The sequence below is a fragment of the Salminus brasiliensis genome, chromosome 15 (genome assembly GCF_030463535.1).
Source record: "Salminus brasiliensis chromosome 15, fSalBra1.hap2, whole genome shotgun sequence".
NCBI lineage: Eukaryota > Metazoa > Chordata > Actinopteri > Characiformes > Bryconidae > Salminus > Salminus brasiliensis.
The window spans coordinates 18,585,020-18,609,444 of NC_132892.1; the positions used below are offsets into that span (position 1 = coordinate 18,585,020).

At 41.3% G+C, this 24,425-nt stretch overlaps 1 protein-coding gene across 1 annotated transcript; it reads left to right on the forward strand.

The window, feature by feature from the left end:
* The first annotated feature begins 12,337 nt into the window (after positions 1–12,337).
* On the forward strand, positions 12,338–16,642 carry gpa33a (glycoprotein A33 (transmembrane), paralog a). Its single transcript, XM_072656901.1, has 7 exons — positions 12,338–12,440; positions 13,702–13,868; positions 14,028–14,214; positions 14,669–14,833; positions 15,171–15,287; positions 15,402–15,531; positions 16,108–16,642. Exons 1-7 carry the CDS (start codon positions 12,395–12,397, stop codon positions 16,565–16,567), a joined length of 1,272 nt encoding a protein of 423 aa, XP_072513002.1. The 5' UTR covers positions 12,338–12,394; the 3' UTR covers positions 16,568–16,642.
* Positions 16,643–24,425: the final 7,783 nt, after the last annotated feature.

Here is a 24,425-nt window from a genome sequence, read left to right on the forward strand (position 1 = left end):
TCAATTTTTCCGCAAGCATTCTCCTGATACAATTAAGAATTCATTGTGGATTCCATGATGGAGAGCTTGTTAGAACTTGCTGCAGCAAAGCAGCCTCAAACCATGAAATTTCCTCCTCCCAGCTCTAATACTGTGGCCTTTGTCTAGGTGTTCTCTGGCAAACTTTAGTCTTGCCATGATCTCTTCCTCTTGTAGACCTTCCATAAAACTAAATATAAATATACTTCAACATCAGCTGTGATGAGAGCTACCTGTAGGTCCTGTGATGACATCTTGGGATTGTTGGAGACATTGTTGGCATCGTTCTGTCTCCTCTTGGGCTGAACTTGTTGGATGGCCTGACCTGGCCATGTTGGCAGTTATTTGAAATGTTCTTCACTTGTAAAGGATTGTGCCTTTTTAAAAAAGCATCTACAGCCTGTATTCTGAAGTCATCAGAGAGCTTTTTGGATCACACCATGGTGATATTTTCTCCCAAGAATATTTGCATTTCTATAAATTAGGTTTTATTAGTAGTTTAACCATTTCTAGACGTTTCTTCAGTTCGATGTGTTTCATTATCATAAATCATTTATGGGATATTATCATTTTTCACATGACTGTAGACATCAAAGATCTGTTTAAAATACTGAATGAATGCTTTCTATGGCACCTTTAAAAAAAAATTATTTTCTGTTGGCGGCTTCTAGCAAGACAACGTATTTTGTTGGTGGTTCCAACGTCTCAGGCAACTGACCTTTCTGCCACAGCGAGATAAGCTGCAGCCTCAGCCAGAGCATCACAGTCAAATAAATTCACAGAGGGAGACAGATAGAGTGAGTTTCCGTTTAAAATGCAAATGCAAAGTTGTTTATACAACATTGTTATACTGGAAGACATTTTAGTCATGTGTGCCATTTGATCATCTATGTATGAAGAGAGAGAGAGAGAGAGAGAGAGAGAGAGAAAATGCCACAGGTAAAACTCTCAATTAGCAGTTCACTAACCCCCCATACTTTTAGCACAGTTGAAGGCTGCACCTGAAGCATGAGAGTTACGCTGGAATCAAAATACACAGAACTGTAGTCTGTAGCTTTTTATGTGACCTTTTCAGTCAGACTATAAATAGTTTCATGCAAAATGAGGGAAACCACACAGGAAGAGAACGATTTTCTAGACTAATTAACCACACTGCCAAAATTAAATACAGTTGAGGTTTATTAGTTAGTGTTCAACATATAAGTTTTGTAATACAAAAAATAACTACTGTTAAACAAAGTTGCATTACATACAGAATTATTGTAGTACAGAGCATATTACTGTACTGTAATGGTGGATTATAGTACAGAGTAAACTACAATTATAGTACAGATAGATGTACCATACAGAGTGAACTACTGTACTAAACAGGGGATTATAGTACTGCAAAAACAGTGTAGTACAGAGTGGACTACTATTATAGTACAGATAGATGTAGTGAGTTATTGTATTAAACAGTGGATTATAATACATTTAGAAATACTATACATTTTAAACTATTGTACTAAACAGTGGATTGTAGTATATTTTAGAAATACTATACAGAGTGAACTACTGTACTAAACAGTGGATTATAGTACATTTAGAAATAATATACAGAGTGAGTTATTGTGCTAAACAGTGGATTATAGTACATTTAGAAATAATATACGGAGTGAGTTATTGTACTAAACAGTGGATTATAGTACATTTAGAAATCCTGTACAGAGTGAACTACTGTACTAAACAGTGGATTATAGTACAGGTAAAATACTGCTGTACAGAGTGAACTACTGTACTAAACAGTGGATTATAGTACATTTAGAAATACTGTACAGAGTGAGTGAGTGAAATACTGTTGAACAGCAGAATAAATTGAGGTTGTACAAAAGCAATTATTGCAGTAAAAAGAAATTTCAGACAGATCAGACAATATAAAATTGGTGAAGAAATGTAATACATTTGAGTTGAGGACACATCCATTCAAGTTGAATTGGATTAAACTGAATCAAAATCCATAATCCCTTATTCAGATCAGTGCTGATTCAGATCAGTGCTGGAGGTAGTGCCAGATGTTGCACAGTAAACACAAAAGCAGCAATGGAGCATTACTCTGTCCTTATGAACGTGCAGGTATCTTACTGCTCCCTCGTTTGCTCTCAACATCACGGCTCATCGGCCAGTGCACTTAAAGAATCTGGCCAAGTGAGATTTTTCTCCTTGTCTTTTCTCCAGGTTGCTGTCTGTCTTCATTTATCATTTTTAATTAAGCATTGTTTTTTTTTATAATTGCATAGCCTCACAGTCCCTATGATTGTAGTCATTTATCATTTTTAAAATATGGAATAGCTAAAAAAAAACAAAATTAAATTAGCAAACATTGCTGTTCAGTAAACATACAGTGTGTGTATGTGTGTGTGTGTTTGTGTGTGTGTGTGCATGTGTGTGAGAGAGCATGTTCATTTGTATGTGCGTGGGAGCCAGGATACAGACCCTATTGTGTGCTTGGGTTCTCTATACCGCTTATAAGTTGGACAGTCTTGCATCTCTCCTTAGTTAAAGACTTGAATCCTCAGTGGCTGGTATTGATTCCCATCCTCTGCTGGTAACATAACAGAATATATCTTACCAAATGTGGCAATGTGTGTGTGTGTGTGTGTGTGTGTGTGTGTGTGTGTGTATGTGTGTGAGTGTGTGTGAGAGAGAGAGAGAGAGAGAGAGAGAGAGAGAGAAAGAATTTGAATGTTAGCCCACAGCAGGAGATGGAGGTAGCCTGCATTCCAGAAACTTGTTGGAGCTTGCTGAAGCTCAGTAGGCCCTTTGAAAGATGTCACTCTTTTACAGTATTGAGCACATGCCCAATTCGACAACCACCTGAGCCTTACTTCAGTGTCACAGTAATATTCAGTGCAACAGATGCAATAGAAGTTATGCTGCACTCATGACCATCAGTTTTTCTGAAACAAAGATTGACAGAGGAGCACATATCAGCTGTGAGAGAGTGCCCTTATTGTCACATATTTTCTAAAACCAATTTTCTCAGTTTTTCAGTCAATATGACTGTGAGGAAGGAAATATAGAAAAGGAAATATAAGGTATATAGAGAAAAAAGGGGAAGTGAAACTTTGGAAGAACCTGGATGGCAAATAGATATAAACAATCTCGTTTTTGATCAGCAAAAAGTCTTTACTTTAAATCATAGAAACATTGTTTTGACATAATGAAGGTTAAAAAAGCCCCCATCTGAATCACCCGTCAATTAGGAACTACTGGCTTCTTCCATTGAACTCAAGTCACTTTTCTCAGCTCAGTTATCATATCAATTGAGCTGTTTTAGGTTGTTATGAAGGCTACAAACACACACCGGACAACAGCAGAGGAATACCATGTTATTGAATAAATCATGTGATTTACTGAGTGCTGGGGCATGGAATATTTAGCATATGAGAGGCAGTAATAAAAAAAAAAGCCTCAAACTAACAGATAAATGTGGCAGACAGCCCTGAATCACCAAGTTATAACCTCTTTCCTCATTATGCCATCCACTTGTGCAATGTGGCAGTTCCACTGTCAGCTAAACAGCCCCAGAGCATGATGCTACCACCACCATGCTTAACAGCTGGCAGTGTTCTTACAGTTGAATGTCTCATCTTTATTTCTCCGAACATACCTCTGATCAGTATGGCTCAACAACTCAGTTTTTGTCTCATCTGCAGTTGGGGGGGTCTTCCCTTGAACCTTGGCAAAGTGGCTACACCTCAATAACCTCAGTACCAACGAATCTGCAGGTGTCAGAAAAATTGCTCCAATTCAATCCAGTGAGTACTGTCGAACTCTACTGGCTGTAAATATTCATAATCATTCAAAGGCCCTGATCTTGACAAGTTAAAAGACATAATAGTACTTTAGTACATTTTAGCATCACAGAATAACTAACTAAAGTGAGCCTATGCGTATTTGCCCCAATATATATATATATATATATATATACATATAAAATTCTGACCCTGTATTGATTTCAGAAACCCACCCCAAAATGAAAACGTCCACCAAATTATTAGAAAGCAAAGACAAGTGAATGTAAACTTCTGACCACAACTCAGCCCAGGTTTTGTGATGGTCTTCTCCTTGGACCTACATGTACATTAGTTTAAGCTTGTAAGCATCTGCACTGCATCTGAAACTGCACTGGAGGCTAGAAGAAGTGGCTGTAAATGAAAAGGTGGTGATGAATATGCAGTATGCTGGGGTTCGAAACCAAAACGGCTAAATGAAAATAGTTTAGGTTTTGCTGAGGGTCCCAGGAAGGCCAGAGCACTGGTACTATGACCTGAAGTTATGAGTGACTGATCTTTGAAACGGTGGCAGTTACAGCGTTAGTGCTAACCTATTTCACTTTCCACTGGACTGACACTCCGTTGGAATATCATCGATCAGCTACCATCAACAAACCAAGTGGTAATCAATGTTATTGACAAAAGTCCAGTGTGGTTGCAGTTTTTACCTTCAACAAAGCAGGAAAATACATGATCAACTGTTTGAAGCCTGAGACCAATACTTGAAATTGTGCTCCTGCTTGATTAGGATGAAAACTTGTAGCCACAATGGCCTCTTTTCCTTTGTCCAGCTGTACAGATTAATTAGAAAGAATGAGAACTGCTTCATACAGTATGTTTGATAGTTAACGCATCTCACCATTGGATGGCGTACCTCATGGCTTATAGATATCACACAATAGCGAGCAGAACATATTGGAGAAATCACTAATGTCAGTGTATTATAAAAATGACACTGATAAAATATCATAGTTGACCTACTTAAAAAAATTAAGGAAACTTTTCAGCGTCAGATTATCATGCCGATAAAGTAAGACTAGTCTTTACATAAACTATTTAATTATCAAAAGCAACTTAATTGAAGCATTTCTGTGTGTGCTCTACTTTCAGACTTCCAAATCTATACTTTTAAATAGAACCTGCTTCATCTTTTGCTATATTGCTATAAAATTAATGTTATATTACTAATAAATGTCAATTCAACTAGGTAATTCTTTACTGTGGGTCCTCCACTGTTGTGTCAGGGGAATGCAAGTAGTAGAGGAATGGAGTTTGAGGGTGGTGTTAGAGGAAGGTTGCAGTACCACCACAATCAAGAGGAATCTTCCTTTGGGGAACATGACTGCAATTACCAAATGGCATGGTAATCCAGATGTGAAATTTTGTAACATCTAATTTTGTGTGTAAAGCTGACATTTTGGCAGGGGAGCTGCCAGGGATTTGGGGCCCCAAGAAAAGATATAACACCAGGCCCAACGACATTGGGTCCATATTTTAGGGCCCATGCATTTTGGTCATGGTTTACAGTGTTCATAGTGTGGTTCCCCATAGTTTTTAGGGGCAGAATTGTGTTGTTCATAAGAAAATCAGGTTTTAAGGTTTTATATTGAAATGCAATTTCACTCAATGCAGGACTTGAAGTAAGGCCCTATTTTTATTATTTACACTCACTCCTGAACGGTCATCAGAATGCACCTGGAACTTAATTCATACAACATTAAATAAAAGCAAACCCCAGCAGGAGAAATACCATCATTATGTGGCGTAACCTGAGAACATGCACTGGGAGAACCTGAGAAAGTGCAATCTAAAACCAGCAGTTGCAAAACTTGACAAGAGGGAACTTACTTAAACCCTCTAACTTCAAATGCAGTCTACAAAACTATTTTTTAGAGTGCTAGGCAGCTGCTTATAGGAGCCCTTGGCTACTGATTAATTTGGCATTTCCTGATTATCACCATAAGCAGTTAATGGGAGGAACCCCACTAACAACAATGGGCCTTGTATAGAGTAATGGGGAGGGGGCAGTATAGTATAGTACAATACTATACACTATGACATATATATGTATATAGATATATGTGGTCTATATATATGTGGTATTTATTTGATTTGGTTCTCCTTATCTACGTTTAGATTTGACCTTATTTCTAGGTTAAATTTGGAGCTTTAAAGCACTGCTGTTCATACAGGATGGCAGATCAGGATTTTAGTATCTCAAAAGAAAAAAATCTTGGTTTGAGAGATGGGAAAAGTCTCACATATGAGCCACTGCACAAGCACTTGGCAAAATGCAACAATTTGGAAGGTCCCGAAAAAGAAAGAAACTGCTGGAGTGCTGACGACCATTCATCAAACACATTACCCAAGAAAAACATTAGCAGTTGATGGAAGAAACACTGTGAGAGCGGTATAGTATCAAGAACCTTCAGAGGATAAGGTGAGGGTATCACACATTTCTGTTTAAAGACTTTCAGAGTAGAAACATAGAGGACATACCTCAAAATGCAAATCACCAGGGCCGGATTAAGCCCCGGGGCCTGAGCACGAAACAGGCCCATTGGCTGGGGGAGGGGCAATAAGGTTGTTCAGTAGCATCGGTTGCATGATTGATTGACAAGCCCAGGTGAAAATGGAAATAATGCTTTCGAAGCTGCAGACAGAGACAGACTGCCACTTCCTACTGCTACTGCTACTACAGGTCCCTTACCATTCCTGCCCAAACACCCAGGCCTGTTAGAGTCTAAAGTATATGTATTAAGTTGGAAAACCTGGATACAAAGAGAGCATTATTGCTACAATGTGGCGACTACATTTTTAAATCAAATAATTAATATAAATTAAATTATCGGTTATACATTTAATACAGGGGATTGCTGGAACCTGTCCAGCAGACATCCCTCCTGTAGCTATGGGTTGATATGTCTAATAAAGTGCTCATTAAGTGAACACAATGTTTAAATGGGCAGGGTAGAGGGAGCTGATGAACTGTGCAGCAACAGATGAGCTACAAACCAAAAAAACTTGTAACCTGGAACTTTTAGTTTGAACCCTCCAATTTTTAAAGCGACAGTCTGTAACTTTTAGGGATTTGGAAACTTCTCTGGTGAGCATGTGTAATTGCACCGAGCAGTCGGAAGAGTGCTGTTAAAATGTGCATTGTGGTGCAGTCTCCTTTCAGAAATCTAATAATTTAAGATGCGAGTTTATAGTTAGTCAGTTTCTTTGGTCTGACAGTGGGTGAATGAGCAGACGAAGGTTTGCTGTTCTGATATCTCCACATTTGCAGTAGCTCTCGTAACAGCTGTTCTGTTTGCCTCAGCACTATTAGCAGCACCATGGTTGCTCAAGCATCCAGCAAACGGTGCTAGATGTTTTTTTACAGGGTGACAAAAGTACGTAAAAGCATGACATGGCCAGGAAAACTCCCACAAAAACCTACCAGACAACTGTGTTTTTAAAATTGATATATTAGGCTTTTGCAGGGATGGTAGTGCAGCACACTGATACCATTTCTTACAATAATGTTGACCCTGCCCAATCAGAAAGACTACTGCTTCAATTAAATGAAAAAAACGAAGACTGCTGCTTTAAGTAAACAAACACCCAAATGTGATTTCTTCTCTGAATGTTTAAATTGTTAATAGCTCTGAATTTCTTCTCTTTTTGGTTTGAGCCCAGGGTTCTGCCTGTGAAGACTGCATTCGTCTTCACAAAAAACAAATGAAGACCAGAGAGTTGTCTATTGGACAAAAGTAAGCAGACAAGAGGAGTAATTGCACATCTGAGTCACTGCACAAGCACTGGGCGTAGACATTACAATTCAGAATGTCCTGATGAAGAAAGAAACCACTGGTCTTAACACCCAGACATCAAACACATTACCCAAGGAGAACAGCAGCAGTAAGTGACTGCATACTGCATCAGGTTTAGTGGCAGCTGTCCCTCCTCCCACTTCTTCTTTCAAAACACCCATGCATGTTGGAGCCTGTATAAATTCAATTGAAATGATTTAAGAAGTCATTTTAATGAAATGACATTTGATTAAAAATGCATTTTTTAAAAGGAATGGGCAGTTTTCAAAACCCTCATTTGACCTCCCATTGCTGCTGAGAATCTAATGCCATCTGCCTCCTCAATCTCTCAGTTCTTTAGGAGCTCCCACATTATTTTCCTTAGCACACAGTTGCAACATCCCATTCGGTATAAATGTGTTTTTGCTAGAACGCTGCCACGACATGAGAAGATAAGGAAAGTTGTGCCAGAGGAGACACAAAAGTTTGGTGTGACTGGATGTAGGCCTGACCAGAGGAGCACTGTTGCCCTCGTGGCCATACATTTAGAAATTGTCAAGCATAAGGGAGACACTGGATATTATTTACATAAAACATTATTGTAAAAAATGCACCATAACATTTTCATTTGAAAGAAAATAACAAAAATGGTTAAATGTAGCCAGTAGCTAATATTAGGCTATATAGACTATAATGATAGTGAGGGCCCTGTCCAGGTTGATTCTGGGTGGGCACTGGACCAACTGCGACCATTGACCAGAAAGACACGGATAATATGATGAATGAATGAATGAATGATACTGTGGGCAAAAATGCCACAAAAAAAACGTTTCATCTCCTCGCTTCACCAATTAACAACAAATGTTAAGCTAAGAGGCTCTTTGGAAAACCCAGTTCTGACTGTTCTATCAGTAACATGGACTCGTTATACACTGTGAGAAAGCTAAGATGTGGACTGAGATGCAACTCTTTTGGGGAGCAGTGCAGAGCAGAGCTCAGGTTTGCCGCTCAAATCGCAATGATACAATGAAGCAGGCCCTGAGACTGAAAACCCACAGCTTCCTGATTTCATCATACAATTCAGCACAGACATGCACTTCTGTAAAACGAAAAGATGCCAAATGATTTCCTATCATTTTCCCACCATGACTATGTGTGTGTGACATTCGTGTGGGACATTTTTGCATGAACAAATGGGGTGATATGAAGATATAAATAAAAAAATACTCTTTTTAAATAGATTTTGCTGTGGTTAAAATAAGGCCTCTGTGGGATTTCACAGGAACTTGTAAGGTCAGTCTAGCGTGTAAGAGAACGTGAGTGTGTGAGTGAGGAAGAGACAGAGAGAAGCACTGAAACGCTAGCTGATTGGAGCTCACTCCTCTACGGATTTCAGCTCCCAATGATGGTGAAGGAGACGTTTGTGATATTTCTCCTGGCTTCTGTGGGTGAGTAAGACTTTCTACTACTAACTTCTACTGACCTGCTGCCTTATTGGTCCTGGATCAAGTGCCAATGGAGCATCAACTGGTGTGTAAGGGGGTCGTATTTACATCCCACACGGATATACTAGCCTTGGCCCTTTGTTTAACGTGAGTCACCCAACCAGCTCCTCCGTACTTGATGGAAATGATTACAAGCTGATAAGTACCAAGAGCCCTTGGAGCTACAAGGACGGCTCGGCTTGACCTGCCATCCTGTAAGATCCATGGAAGACGTTGCCAGACGTTTTCTGTCCTGGTACCAATATGGTGGAATGAACTTACCCTGGGTGTCCAAACAGCAGAGTCACTCACTGTCTTCAAACACAAGAATGAAGACCCAGCTCTTCCAAGAGTACTTGGGCAAAGTGTAATGTTGAATATTACAGTCTCCACACTGACTTTTGTCTAAGATTAGAGGTATCTTTTAGATTCTAGCCGATACAGACTAGCTAAGGGATAAGAGCTTCTGCAAAAAAAAAGTCAAAAGTCAGCTTTATTGTCAAAACTGCAATATGTACAGGACATACACAGGACTGAAATTGTGTTACTCTCAGACCCATGGTACAACAATAAACATCAAACATTTAAATAAACATTAAATAACATGATGCATAGAAATGGCATTATATTCATTTGTAAGAGTGTAAGAGTTTGAGTGTTTGTATAAATAAATAAAGGTCACTGACATTGACTTCAGAAGCAGTGTACTTATAAAGTGTATATATAGAGATCCCTGAAATGATATAAAAGTAAAGTGACATGGAGCAGATTAAAAATCAGGGTAATATAAACAGTAGTCATTCATTGAATCATTGAATTGGATTGGGGCTTACGCCTCTGTGCTAGAGTTGTAATTGCTCATTGATTTTATAAATATTATTTTTAATGATTATGTAACTTTTTTTTCTCCCCTATTCTTTTGCTTTCTCTGTTTAGCGAAAGGAGTTCTGTCACTTTACAATATATCCTCGGACACCAGTGGTTACTTTATCTGTACATCCAGCAATAAAAGAGGTGCTCAGACCTGTAATGTGACTTTGGCAGTCATGCCACGTAAGAACTAAAAAAAAACTTTCTTCTTTCTAAATTTATTTTGCCTTATTGTATTAGAGATTCTATTGGGTAAGGATGCTATCCAGTCTGGATTTTGAAGTGTGTTAAGAATCATTATCCTGCTGTAGAAACCATTCTCTTTTCATCTTCAGCTTTTTTTCAGACGGTGTGGTGTTTGCATCCTGACTTTCCTGATGTTTACTGAATCCATTCTTTCCTCTACCAGTACAACATTCCCACTGCCACTGGCTGCCACGCAAAGCCAAAGCATGATTAATCTACCCTGATGCTGATCAGTTGGAGAGGTGTTCTGCACTTTTTCTTTACCCAATGCAGTCTTTCTTAGTTCACATGACTTGTTTCAGAAAGGTTGTTAAGATGTGCTGTGTACTTCTGATGCTGACTTTTGTGCTGAGGACACAGGAAAGGTGCTTATTTTGATGACTCTTCCACAAAGGTAATATGTATGCAAGCGCTGTAGCACAGTAGAACAGTTCACCACCACTCTTCATCACCATTTCTGCTACATTTGCCTGAAGGTCTTCTGCGGTCACACTAGGGTTTTGTTGCCTTTCTAGTCATCCTTGAAAATCACACCAGATACTGAAAGCAAAAGTTCACACATATGTAATAAAATTGTCAATTTCCTTAATAAATCAATGACTAAGTGTAATATTTTTGTCTCATTTCTTTCATTTGTTCTTCTTATCTACTTTTAGATCTTTGTAGGTCACATTTATGCAGAAAATTAAAACTTTTGAGCTTTCAATCACTGCTGTAAATATGAGATTTTATTTTTTGATAATTATACAGGAGTGTTAAACAAAAGAGCATGGCACCTTTAGTCTGAACCCACACATTTGAACTAAAGATCAAATCTTTACTGTAAGATAGACGTGATCTCTAACATTTTCATTTGAAGGAAAATAACAGAAATGGTTAAATGTAGCCAGTAGCTAACATTAGGTCACATAAAGATAGACTGCAATGATAGTGAGGGTCCTGTCCAGAGGGTATTCCTCCCTTTGCTCTTACTGATTCTGGGTGGGCTCTGGACCAACTGCGACCAGGAAGAAGCGGATAAGATGATGAATGAAATAATAAATGAATGAATCATCTTAACTGGTAGAGAGAGTGTTTAATGTGATCCTCGCATTACCATTTAACAACAAATGTTGTGCTAAGAGGCTTTTTGGAGAACTCAGTTCTGACTTCTCTGTCAGTAACATGGACTCGTTATACGCTGAGATGCAACTCTTTTGGGGAGCAGTGGAGCTCAGGTTTGCCGCTCAAGTCGCAGTGAACCTATGAAGTGGGACCTTTGGATTTGCCAAAGCCCCAGGATTAACACTTTAAACACACTTGCTATTTTTCATAAAGAGTGTGTGTGGTTGTGTGCGGGCTTCATCAAATCCGAGAGCCTCTTCTTCATAGTATCACCACAACCTCCAAATCCTTCGTCCTCAACGAGAATCAGAAGGCCGGGTTGGAAATTGCAAAACAATAGATCAAAGGGATGGACAGGACAGAATGTCTGTGAACTCAAGTCTGTGTGTGTGTGTGTGTGTGTGTGTTTGTGTGTAAAGAAAGTAAGTATCTCCTCATGATCTAAAACACCTGAGCTTAAGTCTGTGTGTGTGTGTGTGTGTGTGTGTGTGTGTGTGTGTGTGAGTGGGTCCGCCCTCTCTGCCTAGCCCTTGTCAAACCAGTTTGATGCAAATCTCTTCTTGTTCTGAGACTAAAAACCCACAGCTTCCTGTTTGGCCCACAAAGTTCAGTACGGACATGCGCTTGTAATCTGTAAAAATGAAAAGATGAAGAATGATTTCTCATCAAAACAAATAAGAGGTCTTTCAACGAGATTATGTGTGTGTGTGAACTAATGGAGTGATGTGAAAGATAAAAATAAATAAAAATATTTGTATATATATATATATATATATATATATATATATATATATATATATATACACATACATACAGCTTCTGCTGTGATTAAAATAAGGCCTCGTGTTGTTTGTGGGGTCTGATGGGAACCTGTAAGGTGTGTGTGAGTGTGTGAGTGTGAGACATGCTGAAACTTGATTACTGGGTGGTTCCTCGTCACGTGTCATCAGTTTCAGTCTCTTGTGCACACCTGCTGAGCTGAGGGAGGCAAGCAGCACAAGCTAGCTGCACCTGAAGCAGTTGCTTAACTTGGAGCTCACTCCTCGACGGATTTCAGCTCCCAATGATGGCGAAGGAGACGTTTGTGATATTTCTCCTGGCTTCTGTGGGTGAGTAAGACTTTCTACTACTAACTTCTACTGACCTGCTGCCTTATTGGTCCTGGATCAAGTGCCAATGGAGCATCAACTGGTGTGTAAGGGGGTCGTATTTACATCCCACACGGATATACTAGCCTTGGCCCTTTGTTTAACGTGAGTCACCCAACCAGCTCCTCCGTACTTGATGGAAATGATCACAAGCTGATGAGTACCAAGAGCCCTTGGAGCTACAAGGACGGCTCGGCTTGCCTTTAGGCCTTTAGGCTGAAGGCCATCTCCTCCTGGGCTTGGTACCTGGGCGAAGTGTAGTATCGAGTATCGTGGTCCCCATGTTGACTGTTTTTGTGATTATTAGAGTCTAAGCTTGGAGGTAGCTAGTAAGGATAATTTCTGAGGACAAGGTGAAGCTCTGGAGAAGAGCATCTGCTAAATGCCTTGAATGTAAATAGCTAATGCTCAATAACCGGAGAAGGAAAGGGTGTACGTTAGCTAGCTAATTAGCTAGCCAGCTAACTAACCTACTGCCTGGATATAGCTAGCATACGTGTTTAACTCTTTTTATTTTTATTAATAAACTTTTATCGCTGGCAAAAAAACGTAAACATAAATAAAACATTTAAAGTAGTTACTTTTCTGAGGAGACTGCACCAAGAAAGCTAGCACTAGCTAGCTAGCTAACATTAGCTTGTGTTACCTTGGCTAGCATATAGCTAGCTAGCTAATTTAGCTAGTTAATTAAAAAGAAGGAATTGCTTGGCTGTTTTTAGAAAAATGTTAACTGACAAAAATAAAACAACAAAGGAAAAATGAAGTAAATTATTTCCAGTATAGAAAAATATCCTTTTATTTGGAGACTAAGGCTGGTAGTCAGGAGGCGTGAAAGGCAAACGGTTGTCGGCCAACGCCCCATTTCCCATTGCGAGCAGAGCAGTTTGTGTAGGTGTTGGGTTAAGATACAACAGGTACTTCGCCCTAAAGACTTAAATAAAGCAGCTCAATGCTTTAGAGGTTTCTTCCTGTTAAAGAGTGAGATAGGATAAAACTGATGGCACTTGCCTCCTTTTTTCCCCCTCTCTCCCCGTCTGTGTGGGTTGTTGATCGAGGCCTCTGAGACTTTGCCAGTCCGCCTGCCTCTGGTGTTCTGGGACAGAGGCCTTTTTCAACATGGCTGTTTATCATGAAATCCTGTTGATTTTGCTGTGATCTCTCTGTTTAAAGGTCTGTAGTTGAGTTCTACTACAGTGTGTTTGTGTGTGTTTCCTCTCTGCAGCAGTTCACCTGACTTTGGCCTTAAATGTCGACATCCCAGCACCGAGTTATGAATTTGAGCGAGGTAGCAATGCTACAATACCCTGCAAATTCACACCCCAGAAGCCAGATAACGACATGGTTACCATTGAGTGGTTTGCTCATCCAGATGTTGCTACTGACACAGACGTAAGAACCTTTTCTCTTTCAGTCATTTTATTGATAAGTGTACTGTCTATACTCCATTCTGATCCCGTTCATATATTGATGTTCATTTCTTCTTTCTAATTTTTCATCCCACAGATTGAAATACTCACTGCCTATCTTTATTCTAATCCAAATCTACAGTCAAAAATTGACGTAGATGCTGCATATGAGGGCAAGGCATCCCTGCAGTATGACCTCCCTAAAGGAATAGTGAACTTGCAGCTCAGCTCACTAAGTCAGGCAGAGTCTAGAGTGTTTGCGTGCAAAGTTAAGATTCCTGGCGACAATAAGGGGAAACAGGCGGACACTACACAGGTTTCTGTGTTGAGTAAGTATTGGAAGTATTATTAATGTGTAAAACTTGCATCAGGTGACGTCAAGTGATTTAAACTCTAAATACTGAAGCATTGCTCTTTGTGTATTTGCTTGATAATGATGTAAGAAACTGAAAACCTGTAGTGGAAGCATGTGGTTGAGACTAACCTGCCAGTGCTAGTAAACCAAGTAATCCCCAAATGTCCTCTGGATCAAGAAAATGACACAATCAATTTATTTATTCACTTCAGTCCAGTTGGCATCAGCTCAGAGCTCAGTAAAACGTCCACTTGGAGTTAAACTGGAACTGGGAGCTTAGCACGTTTATGTAGCTGGGTGGCACAGTATGTCACCTGATTCCATGTGTTCATGTTTCAAGCAACAGTACTACATGTGTAACTGACATGCAGTGATTTTTTTTTTCCTGAATGACAACACTGGCTAAATGTTCTCCTCTTATTTAACAGTGGCTCCTTCTAAACCCATCTGTAAGATTCAGGGAAAAGCTGAGTATGAACAGAACATCAACCTCACCTGTTACTCCGAGCAGGGCACCCCGACGCCTACATACCAATGGGCAAGTTTTGATGTCAGAAATGTTTCACGACCCTATCCTCCCAAAGCCACTGTTGGTACGTGTGAGCTTTTGGCATTTTTGTTTGTTCGTTCAGTTCCTCTTTCTCAAACTCCTCCTGTGCTGTATGTGTCTGTAGTGATTGCACTATGAAGTTCTAGTTAATGAACCCTCCAGTCAATCTACCTCAGCTAATGGACCAAGTGCTATGAATGTAGTGAGATCATGCAATTATGTGACCCAAGCATTTATGTACTAAACATTTGTGGATCTTCTGCTGTTCAGATGCAATAATTGAATTGAATTGCTAGAGTTTTAATTGCTCATTGATTTTATTAATATTTTTAATGGTTATGTAACTTTCTTTTTCTTATTCTTTTGCTTTCTCTGTTTAGTGAATGGAGTTCTGTCACTTTACAATATATCCTCGGACACCAGTGGTTACTTTATCTGTACATCCAGCAATAAAAGAGGCACTCAGACCTGTAACTTGACTTTGGCAGTCATGCCACGTAAGAATGATTATTTTTTTAATTGTATTAAAGCTAGCATTAGGATGTTGTAGCGACTTTTGTATAGTCATATTTTGATACATCTACTCCAATACTGACCCATATTTTTCTCAGCCTCCAATAGCATTGCCTCCACGGCAGGAATAATCGGAGCATGTGTGGCTGGTCTTATCTTCCTTCTGGTCATTATCATTTGCTGCTGCCGCAATCGTAAGAAAAAGGACTCTGGCGATTATGACATGGGGTAAGGTGTGTGTGTGTGTGTGTGTGTGTGTGTGTGTGTGTGTGTGTGTGTGTGTGTATCTGGGTTAGACCTATGGTTGTAGGAAAAGCCTTTTAACTAGTATAGAATATGGCTGCCCAAAGTGTGGCCTGTGACAAGGAGGTTTACTTTAGCTTGCTAGAGTTACACTCACCTCCAAACCATTCAGGAACTTTTTTTTTGTGCTATAAAGAACTTGTCAAACATTTTTCTTTAATAGTTATATTTTTATTTTGGCACAAATGTAGTGTAATGCTAAAGCTTTATATGTAGTGTTTATACCTTAAATAAACACTTAAATTATTGTGATTTTCCACTGACTTGGAATAGGGCAAATGGTCTCGCTGTCGTTGCTAATTGATGCTCGGTACGCTGCTAAGATGAGCTATTTTTGAGTCAGAGTATTGTCATTTCCCCACCCTTTTTGACTGGGATTACATCTTATCTTATTATGTCTAATGCCTCTTATTAATGCATGATTTAGTCTGTGCACATTTTTTCCTGTTGTCTCAGCTCATTCGTTTTATCAGGTCTACTGAAACTTTGCCTTGTGTTCAGAACTCGACAGGATGACGGCTATACAGACAAGGAGCCTCACGAAATTGAAGAACGTCAAGGTGGCCGTGTCGAGAGCAAGCCTGAGGAGAACGCAAACCGTGACCAGTATGAAGACCGCAGTGAGCGGGATTATGACCACCGCAGCGATCGCTACCCTGATCGCAGAGACGATAATGACGATCGCAGGCCGAGGTCTGACGACCGTCGAAACGACCGCTATGACGACCGCCGGAGTGATCGTTACGATGACCGCTATGACGACCGTCGGAATGACCGCTATGATGACCGCCAAAGCGACCGCTATGATGACCGCCGGAGTGATCGCTATGATGACCGCCAAAGCGACCGCTATGATGACCGTCGAGATGATCGGCGCAATGAACGGCGTGACTACTACGATGATCGCAGAGACCGCTATGATGACCGTGATAGACCTCCAGTTAAGCCTTCTAGAGGCTAAGCTTGCTTGCTAATGTTTTGTTTTATTATTATTTCAATTTTTTAAGGAGTGTCTGTCTGTCTGTATTGCATTTACTGGCCAAAGAGAGGGATGACTTGCATCATGTGGAGAAGCTGAATGAATGTGTTGTCATTCAGTGCATCATCATGGGCTCCTGTTACTGTTGGCTTGCCTGATCTTTTAGTCTTTTATGTATGTAAGAATTGGTGTGGTCTATGTAGAGCTTTTCTGGGTGGCTATTTTTAGATGAGCATGCAAGCTCTGTGTAAGGGGATGATGCTGCAGCTGTATATGACCTTGCTGTAATCAGTACTTTACAATCTTAAGTTGTTTGAGTGTTTGGTTGTCTGACTCATCTGCTGTGAAGCCAGAGAGAGACTTCCTCTAAAATCACGCTCCATCCTTGACAAACCTTGTCTCTCTCTCTCTCTCTCTCTCTCTCTCTCTCTCTCTCTCTCTCTCTCTCTCTCTCTCTCTCTCTCTCTCTCTCTCTCTCTCTCTTCCCCAATGAATGAGTTGTCTTTGCTGTTGTACTATAACTGTAAGTTCAATTAATTGTATATTACTGTTCTAATGGTATATTTTATTAAAGTCATATATACTTTTACACACAGTTTTGCAATGTTAATTTGTTGCCCTCATGGAAACACTATGTAGGGCAGCGAGGGTGAGTCAAAAAGGGATTGATGGGAGGTTGGGACCCCAAAATGTAGCTGAGCAGCTGACTCACAACCAAGACTGTTTGCTGCCAGATGATTGTCAGGCTTTTTTTTTTTTTTATATATATATATATATATATGTATATATATAAATGCAGTAGAAAACCTCAGCATGGGCTCATTCTTGTTGCAGGAAACTGGGGTGTGAATGAAGGGACTGAAAGAAGCAATCAAGGCTTCAGAGAGAGGTTTTGTTCACCTTGCTCACCTAGTGCGGTAGAGGAGACACCATTGTTCAGATAAGTAGCATCTGAGAAAATTGCTGCTGCAGTAGTACTTTTATCGCAACTAATACTGAACTTGTGAGTCAAGGTAAATGGCATGTTGTGAATGAACTTTCCCTTTTAAACTTGAACTACTTGAGAATTGCTATATAGAGACGTGACCACATGTAAAGTGTAGGCATAGGGAAGGAAAGGCAGGGCCATTATACTTCGCTGGTACTTTTACAAACACTTGACTTGGTGTAGTCGAGAATTCCTTCGGGTAGGAAGTGTTAGCTTTGTGTCAATGACGATTCTACAGTCTGTTTGGACAGTGCAGTGGTTCCTTACAGAAGATTATGTGCAGAAGTCTGTCGAGTTGTGGTGTGTGGTGGCTCAGCGGTTAGAGCGCCGGGATATCGATAACAGGGTTGTGGGGTTGATTCGCGGGCTCAGCAAGCTGCCACTGTTGGGCCCTTGAGCAAGGCCCTTTACTCTCTCTGCACTGCTCTGGGTGTGTGTGTGTGTGTGTGTGTACTCACTGCCCCTAACGTGTGTGTGTGTGTGTGTGTGTGTGTTCACTACCAGATGGGTTAAATGCGGAGGACACGTTTCACTGTACAGTGACAAATACCTGCTCCTTTACCTTAAAAATCCATTATTTGACTGAACATGGTTCACTCCATGTTAGAGAGGCTATAACCGTGCGCTTGATTTGAGACTGCGACTTCTGTGCTGCACACAAAGTCTGCAGATGAAAGTTGTGTCCTGTTAGGCCGGCGTGTAGTGTTCATTCTCTCCATCTCTCTTCTTTTTTTTTTTTTTTTTTCTTTTTTTTTCCCCCTCTCCCTGTCCGTCTAACATTTCCACATATGGTTGCATGTAGATGTAGGTCATCATGTTGTGTGTTGTTAGTGGGCGTTCAGTAATCTGATGGCTTGTTCGACGAAGCTCTTGCAGGAGGTTGAACAGTCCACGGGCAGGGTGGGTGAGGTCTCTGACTATCTTGAGGGCTCTGCTGAGGCAGTGTGACTGGTACAGGTCTTGAATGGACGCAAGTGAGGATCTGATGATTGTCTCTGCCGTCCTCACCACTTTGGAGAGCTTTCTGGCCCGAGGTGGTGCAGCGCCCATACCAGGCTGGGATGCTGCTGGTCAGGATGCTCTCAGTAGTGCCTCTGTAGACAGTTGTGAGGATTGGAGGTGGGAGGTGTGTGTAGTCCGTGTCAGGCTGTCTGTGATGTGCACTCCCAGAAACTGTCGACAGTAACAGATGGTTGTTGTCACACCAGACCACAAGTTGGTTCACTTCCTCTCTGTAGGCAGACTCACTGTCGTGTCGTCTGTGAACGTGACGATGTGGTTTGTGTTGTACTGGGCACATCAGTGATTGGTCATCAGGGTGAACAGCAGAGGGCTGCAAGTACACACCCCTGGGGAACGCCAGTGTTCATGATGATAGTTTCAGAGGTGTTTGGTGCAACTCGTACTGTTTGGGGTCTGTCTGAGAGGAAGTCCAATAACCAGTTGCACAGTCTGTGATGGATTGGATGCCTTGCCACATGCGCCTGGGCTGTTTTGAGTCTGGATCTTCTGCCCATTAGCACGCTTTGCTGCTCTCATGCTCCGATTTAAGTTGGCTCTAGCGGGTCTAAGAGCATCTTTGTCCCCAGACTTGAGGACAGCATAACATGCTTTCAGAAGCATATGCACTTCTTTGGTGAGCCAGGGTTTCTGATTTGCATGCATGGTGATGTTTTTGACAACGGTCATTCCACACATTTGGATATGAATCCAGTCACAGACTCTGCATATTGCCCCAGCATGATGTGTTCATTGGCAGTAGCAGCCTCTTAGTTGATGTAGATGCATTTACAAATAGACTAGTCGTGGTGGGAGGGGGAGAAGGCGGGACTTAAGCAGTTTGACTAATGGTTGATGTAGATGCAAGTACAAATAGACTAGTCGTGGTGGGAGGGGGGGGAGAAGGTGGGACTTAAGCAGTTTGACTAATAGTTGATGTAGATGCATTTACAAATAGACTAGTCGTGGTGGGAGGAGGGGGGAGGCGGGACTTAAGCAGTTTGACCAATGGTTGATGTAGATGCAAGTACAAATAGACTAGTCGTGGTGGGAGGGGGAGAAGGCGGGACTTAAGCAGTTTGACTAATGGTTGATGTAGATGCAAGTACAAATAGACTAGTCGTGGTGGAAGGGGGAGAAGGCGGGGCTTAAACAGTTTGACTAATGGTTGATGTAGATGCAAGTACAAATAGACTAGTCGTGGTGGGAGGGGGGGGGAGAAGGCGGAACTTAGCAGACTTGTTTAAAGCTGTGAAGATTGGCTCACAGTATTTGTGCGAGGATTGCAGAAGCAAACGCTGATGTGAAATTGATGCGTAATCCCGGCCAGATGCATTTTTCACATAAAAAGAGGACGTGTGCTCAAACTTGATAAAGTAATGGCTGAAACAGTTAATGCAGTATTTGTGTTACACTCACTGAATTAAAGCTGACCGCTGCACTTTAACCACATCCTAAATGCCTCATTTCAAATCCACTGTGGTGGTGCACAGAGGCCAAATTACTAAATTGTGTCACTTCCAAAATACCAATGGACATGCCTGTACGTTTAGTTCCAAGAATGGTCTATTTGTTATGCGAGCATATTTGTGTTAGAAACATTGATTGTTCTCTTTCACAGTAGAGGTACGCAGGAGAATGCAAGCTGGTAACAGATCTCTGATGGCCTGATACGGCCAGCAAACACAAGCAAAGTCTGACAGACTTTGTGAGCCGGCGTGCTGGAATCAATTGCGTACTAACAAACTAATTTTTGAATGTGAAGTATGTGAGGCACGGATCAGGTAGCTAGTGGCAATCTGTGCTGCACACAAAGTCTGCAAATGACAGTTGTGTCCTGTTAGGCCGGAGTGTAATGTTCATTCTCTCCATCTCTCTCTCTCTTTTTTTTTTTTTTTTTTTTTTTTTCCCCCTCTCCCTGTCCGTCTAACATTTCCACATATGGTTGCATGTAGATGTAGGTCATCATGTTGTGTGTTGTTAGTGGGCGTTCAGTAATCTGATGGCTTGTTCGACGAAGCTCTTGCAGGAGGTTGAACAGTCCACGGGCAGGGTGGGTGAGGTCTCTGACTATCTTGAGGGCTCTGCTGAGGCAGTGTGACTGGTGCAGGTCTTGAATGGACGCAAGTGAGGATCTGATGATTGTCTCTGCCGTCCTCACCACTTTGGAGAGCTTTCTGGCCCGAGGTGGTGCAGCGCCCATACCAGGCTGGGATGCTGCTGGTCAGGATGCTCTCAGTAGTGCCTCTGTAGACAGTTGTGAGGATTGGAGGTGGGAGGTTTGCTCTCCTCATCTGTCTGAGGAAATGAAGACGCTGCTGTGTCCTCTTGACAAGGGAGGTGGTGTGTGTAGTCCGTGTCAGGCTGTCTGTGATGTGCACTCCCAGAAACTGTCGACAGTAACAGATGGTTGTTGTCACACCAGACCACAAGTTGGTTCACTTCCTCTCTGTAGGCAGACTCACTGTCGTGTCGTCTGTGAACGTGACGATGTGGTTTGTGTTGTACTGGGCACATCAGTGATTGGTCATCAGGGTGAACAGCAGAGGGCTGCAAGTACACACCCCTGGGGAACGCCAGTGTTCATGATGATAGTTTCAGAGGTGTTTGGTGCAACTCGTACTGTTTGGGGTCTGTCTGAGAGGAAGTCCAATAACCAGTTGCACAGTCTGTGATGGATTGGATGCCTTGCCACATGCGCCTGGGCTGTTTTGAGTCTGGATCTTCTGCCCATTAGCACGCTTTGCTGCTCTCATGCTCCGATTTAAGTTGGCTCTAGCGGGTCTAAGAGCATCTTTGTCCCCAGACTTGAGGACAGCATAACATGCTTTCAGAAGCATATGCACTTCTTTGGTGAGCCAGGGTTTCTAATTTGCATGAGTGGTGATGTTTTTGACAACGATCATTCCACACAATCCAGTCACAGACTCTGCATATTCCCCCAGCATGATGTGTTCATTGGCAGTAGCAGCCTCTTAGTTGATGTAGATGCATTTACAAATAGACTAGTCGTGGTGGGAGGGGGAGAAGGCGGGACTTAAGCAGTTTGACTAATGGTTGATGTAGATGCATTTACAAATAGACTAGTCGTGGTGGGAGGGGGAGAAGGCGGGACTTAAGCAGTTTGACTAATGGTTGATGTAGATGCATTTACAAATAGACTAGTCATGGTGGGAGGGGGGAGGGGGGGAGGCGGGACTTAAGCAGTTTGACCAATGGTTGATGTAGATGCATTTACAAATAGACTATTCGTGGTGGGAGGGGGGAGAAGGCGGGACTTAAGCAGACCTGTTTAAAGCTGTGAAGATTGGCTCACAGTATTTGTGCGAGGATTGCAGAAGCAAACGCTGATATGAAATTGATGCGTAATCCCGACCAGTTGCATTTTTCACATAAAACTTGCTAAAGTAATGGCTGAAACAGTTAATGCAGTATTTGTGTTACACTCACTGAATTAAAGCTGACCGCTGCACTTTAACCACATCCTAAATGCCTCATTTCAAATCCACTATGGCCAAATTACTAAATTGTGTCACTTCCAAAATACCAATGGACATGCCTGTACGTTTAGTTCCAAGAATGGTCTATTTGTTATGCGAGCATATTTGTGTTAGAAACATTGATTGTTCTCTTTCACAGTAGAGGTACGCAGGAGAATGCAAGCTGGTAACAGATCTCTGCTGGCCTGATACGGCCAGCAAACACAAGCAAAGTCTGACAGACTTTGTGAGCCGGCGTGCTGTTCAAGCTTGTGAGCGGTTGGTATCAGCTCACACGGCTCTTTCATGGTACGTCCAGTCATCGCAGTGGCATGCAGCATGTTATCTGTCAGAGGTTGTATCATTCCAGTGGTGAAGGAAACTAAATTACTGGTTGGGTGTGGATTCTGTGGAACACAGTCTATTGCCTATAGCCATCTTCTCAGATACACCTAATCTAAACCCTGCTAAAAAACAAAAACAAAAACAAGGGCCAAGGTGGTTGAAAAGCTGGTCATCCAGGTGAACATATATATACCCTATGCTGGTGAGCAAGCTAGTTAAGTTGGTTGACCAGCTCAGATCCTGACCAGAATAGTATATGATTCCATCTGAGTTTGATGGTTTAGCTGGTTGACCAGCCTGACCAAGCTGTCAGTCTGGTCATGCTGGTTGGCTTGTTTAGTAAGATTGGTGGACCAGCATGTTCATGCTTTATCAACACGCTTGGCTATATTGGTCAGGTTGGCCATGCTAGAGCAGGTAAACCATCAAACTCAAATGAAAACTATGCTGGTCAAGTGCTGGTCAAGTGTTGGTCAGGCACTTTTCAGCAGGTTAGTGGGGCTGTCAGGTCAAGTAAACTTTTACTACTATTACAATACTAGCTTAAAACCACTGCAAATTACATTTGCACAAATTACAAATGACAATCAGATTCTTGCGAATGATGTTCATGGGCCTTTGGTTGAAAATTGTGGTGATGGTCAGGGGTGACCTGAAATCTTTAGCTGATTTTTTCCCCTCCAGGTTTTTCCAGGTTCTGGTGCATTTCTTGTCTCACGGTTTTTGAGAGTACAAATAAAACGATTCCTGCTCACTAATTATGCAGAATAATTTCACTCATAGCAAGGAACACAAGAGGGCGACAGAAGCGCTGCCCAAAAACTTTTTACACCAGTTGGAAACGGGCAGGGAAGTAGTTAAGGCCTACAGGGGTTCTTTAGGCCGCAACTTCAGATGTTATTTGAACAAGAAAGGTTCAGTTGTTAAACAAATGTGGGCTACAGATTTGGTCATTTGCATAACTGGGCTGTGTATATGATGTCACTCAGGTTCCGTTGATGGCGGCAGCTGGACTCTTGTTGCTTTAGCATTTTATTTTAGTCCGAAATCATCCCATAAAGGATAAGAATGGCACCCAACCAACCTCTGTTTGAGTTCTATAAAGAAATATTTTGAATTAAAGGATTTAAATGAAGTGACTGTAATTTTCCTATACTATTCACCTTTGCTAGATTCATTTGTGAAGCACCTTGCAGACATCAGGACATGTCTAAGGCCTAGCATAAATGTCTCATACTAAATGTTGTGATTCCTGCTACCTAACAGTTTAACACCAGTAGGTATTGCTCCTAGCTTCTGACTGACCTAGATCATGAAAATAGATTGTAAATTGATTGCGGCTCCTAAAACCAAGGTCCTCTATTAGATGAGTAATGGCCTAATGTTACCTAGCAGTTGCTGTAATTCTGTGATTTTCCACATGGCCATTGGAAACTAAGGGGGACATTTAAGTCTACAGAAACGGCTCTGATACAGTAACATCTCTTAGCAAGCTTATTTTGAAAGCATACCCTTGTTTAGTGTTTGTTAGTATTAATTCTACAGGTAGATCTTGACATCTCAGCTCATATACCGGTCAATCTGTAACCTGTATTGTCCCATAGCTATTTCTTTTATTATTACTTCAATGAAAATAATAACTTTATTTGTACACTGATTTACTTCTATCAATTTATGAAGAAAATAAATGAGCTCTGGAAAAAGCAGCATTTTGTCTGAAATTCCGGGTAAGTGCCAGTGGACCGGTGGAGGCCAACAGTGTGAGCCCATTCTGCCATTTGGGATCAAGAGCGTGACTTAAAAATGTCCCACAAAATATATCACACCATGGACACTTAACACTGAGAGACAGTGGAGTAGCTCAACCAGTTTTTGATTGGATGTTTTACCAGTCCAGCCCACCAGGTCAACCTTTGGCGGGCTATCTTGTATGTAGTACGTGGGGGGCAAAAATTCTCCCCCAGTTCTAAAACAAACATTTTTTTGGTAGAACATTCCCACAACATGAGACATGTGAAACTGAAATATA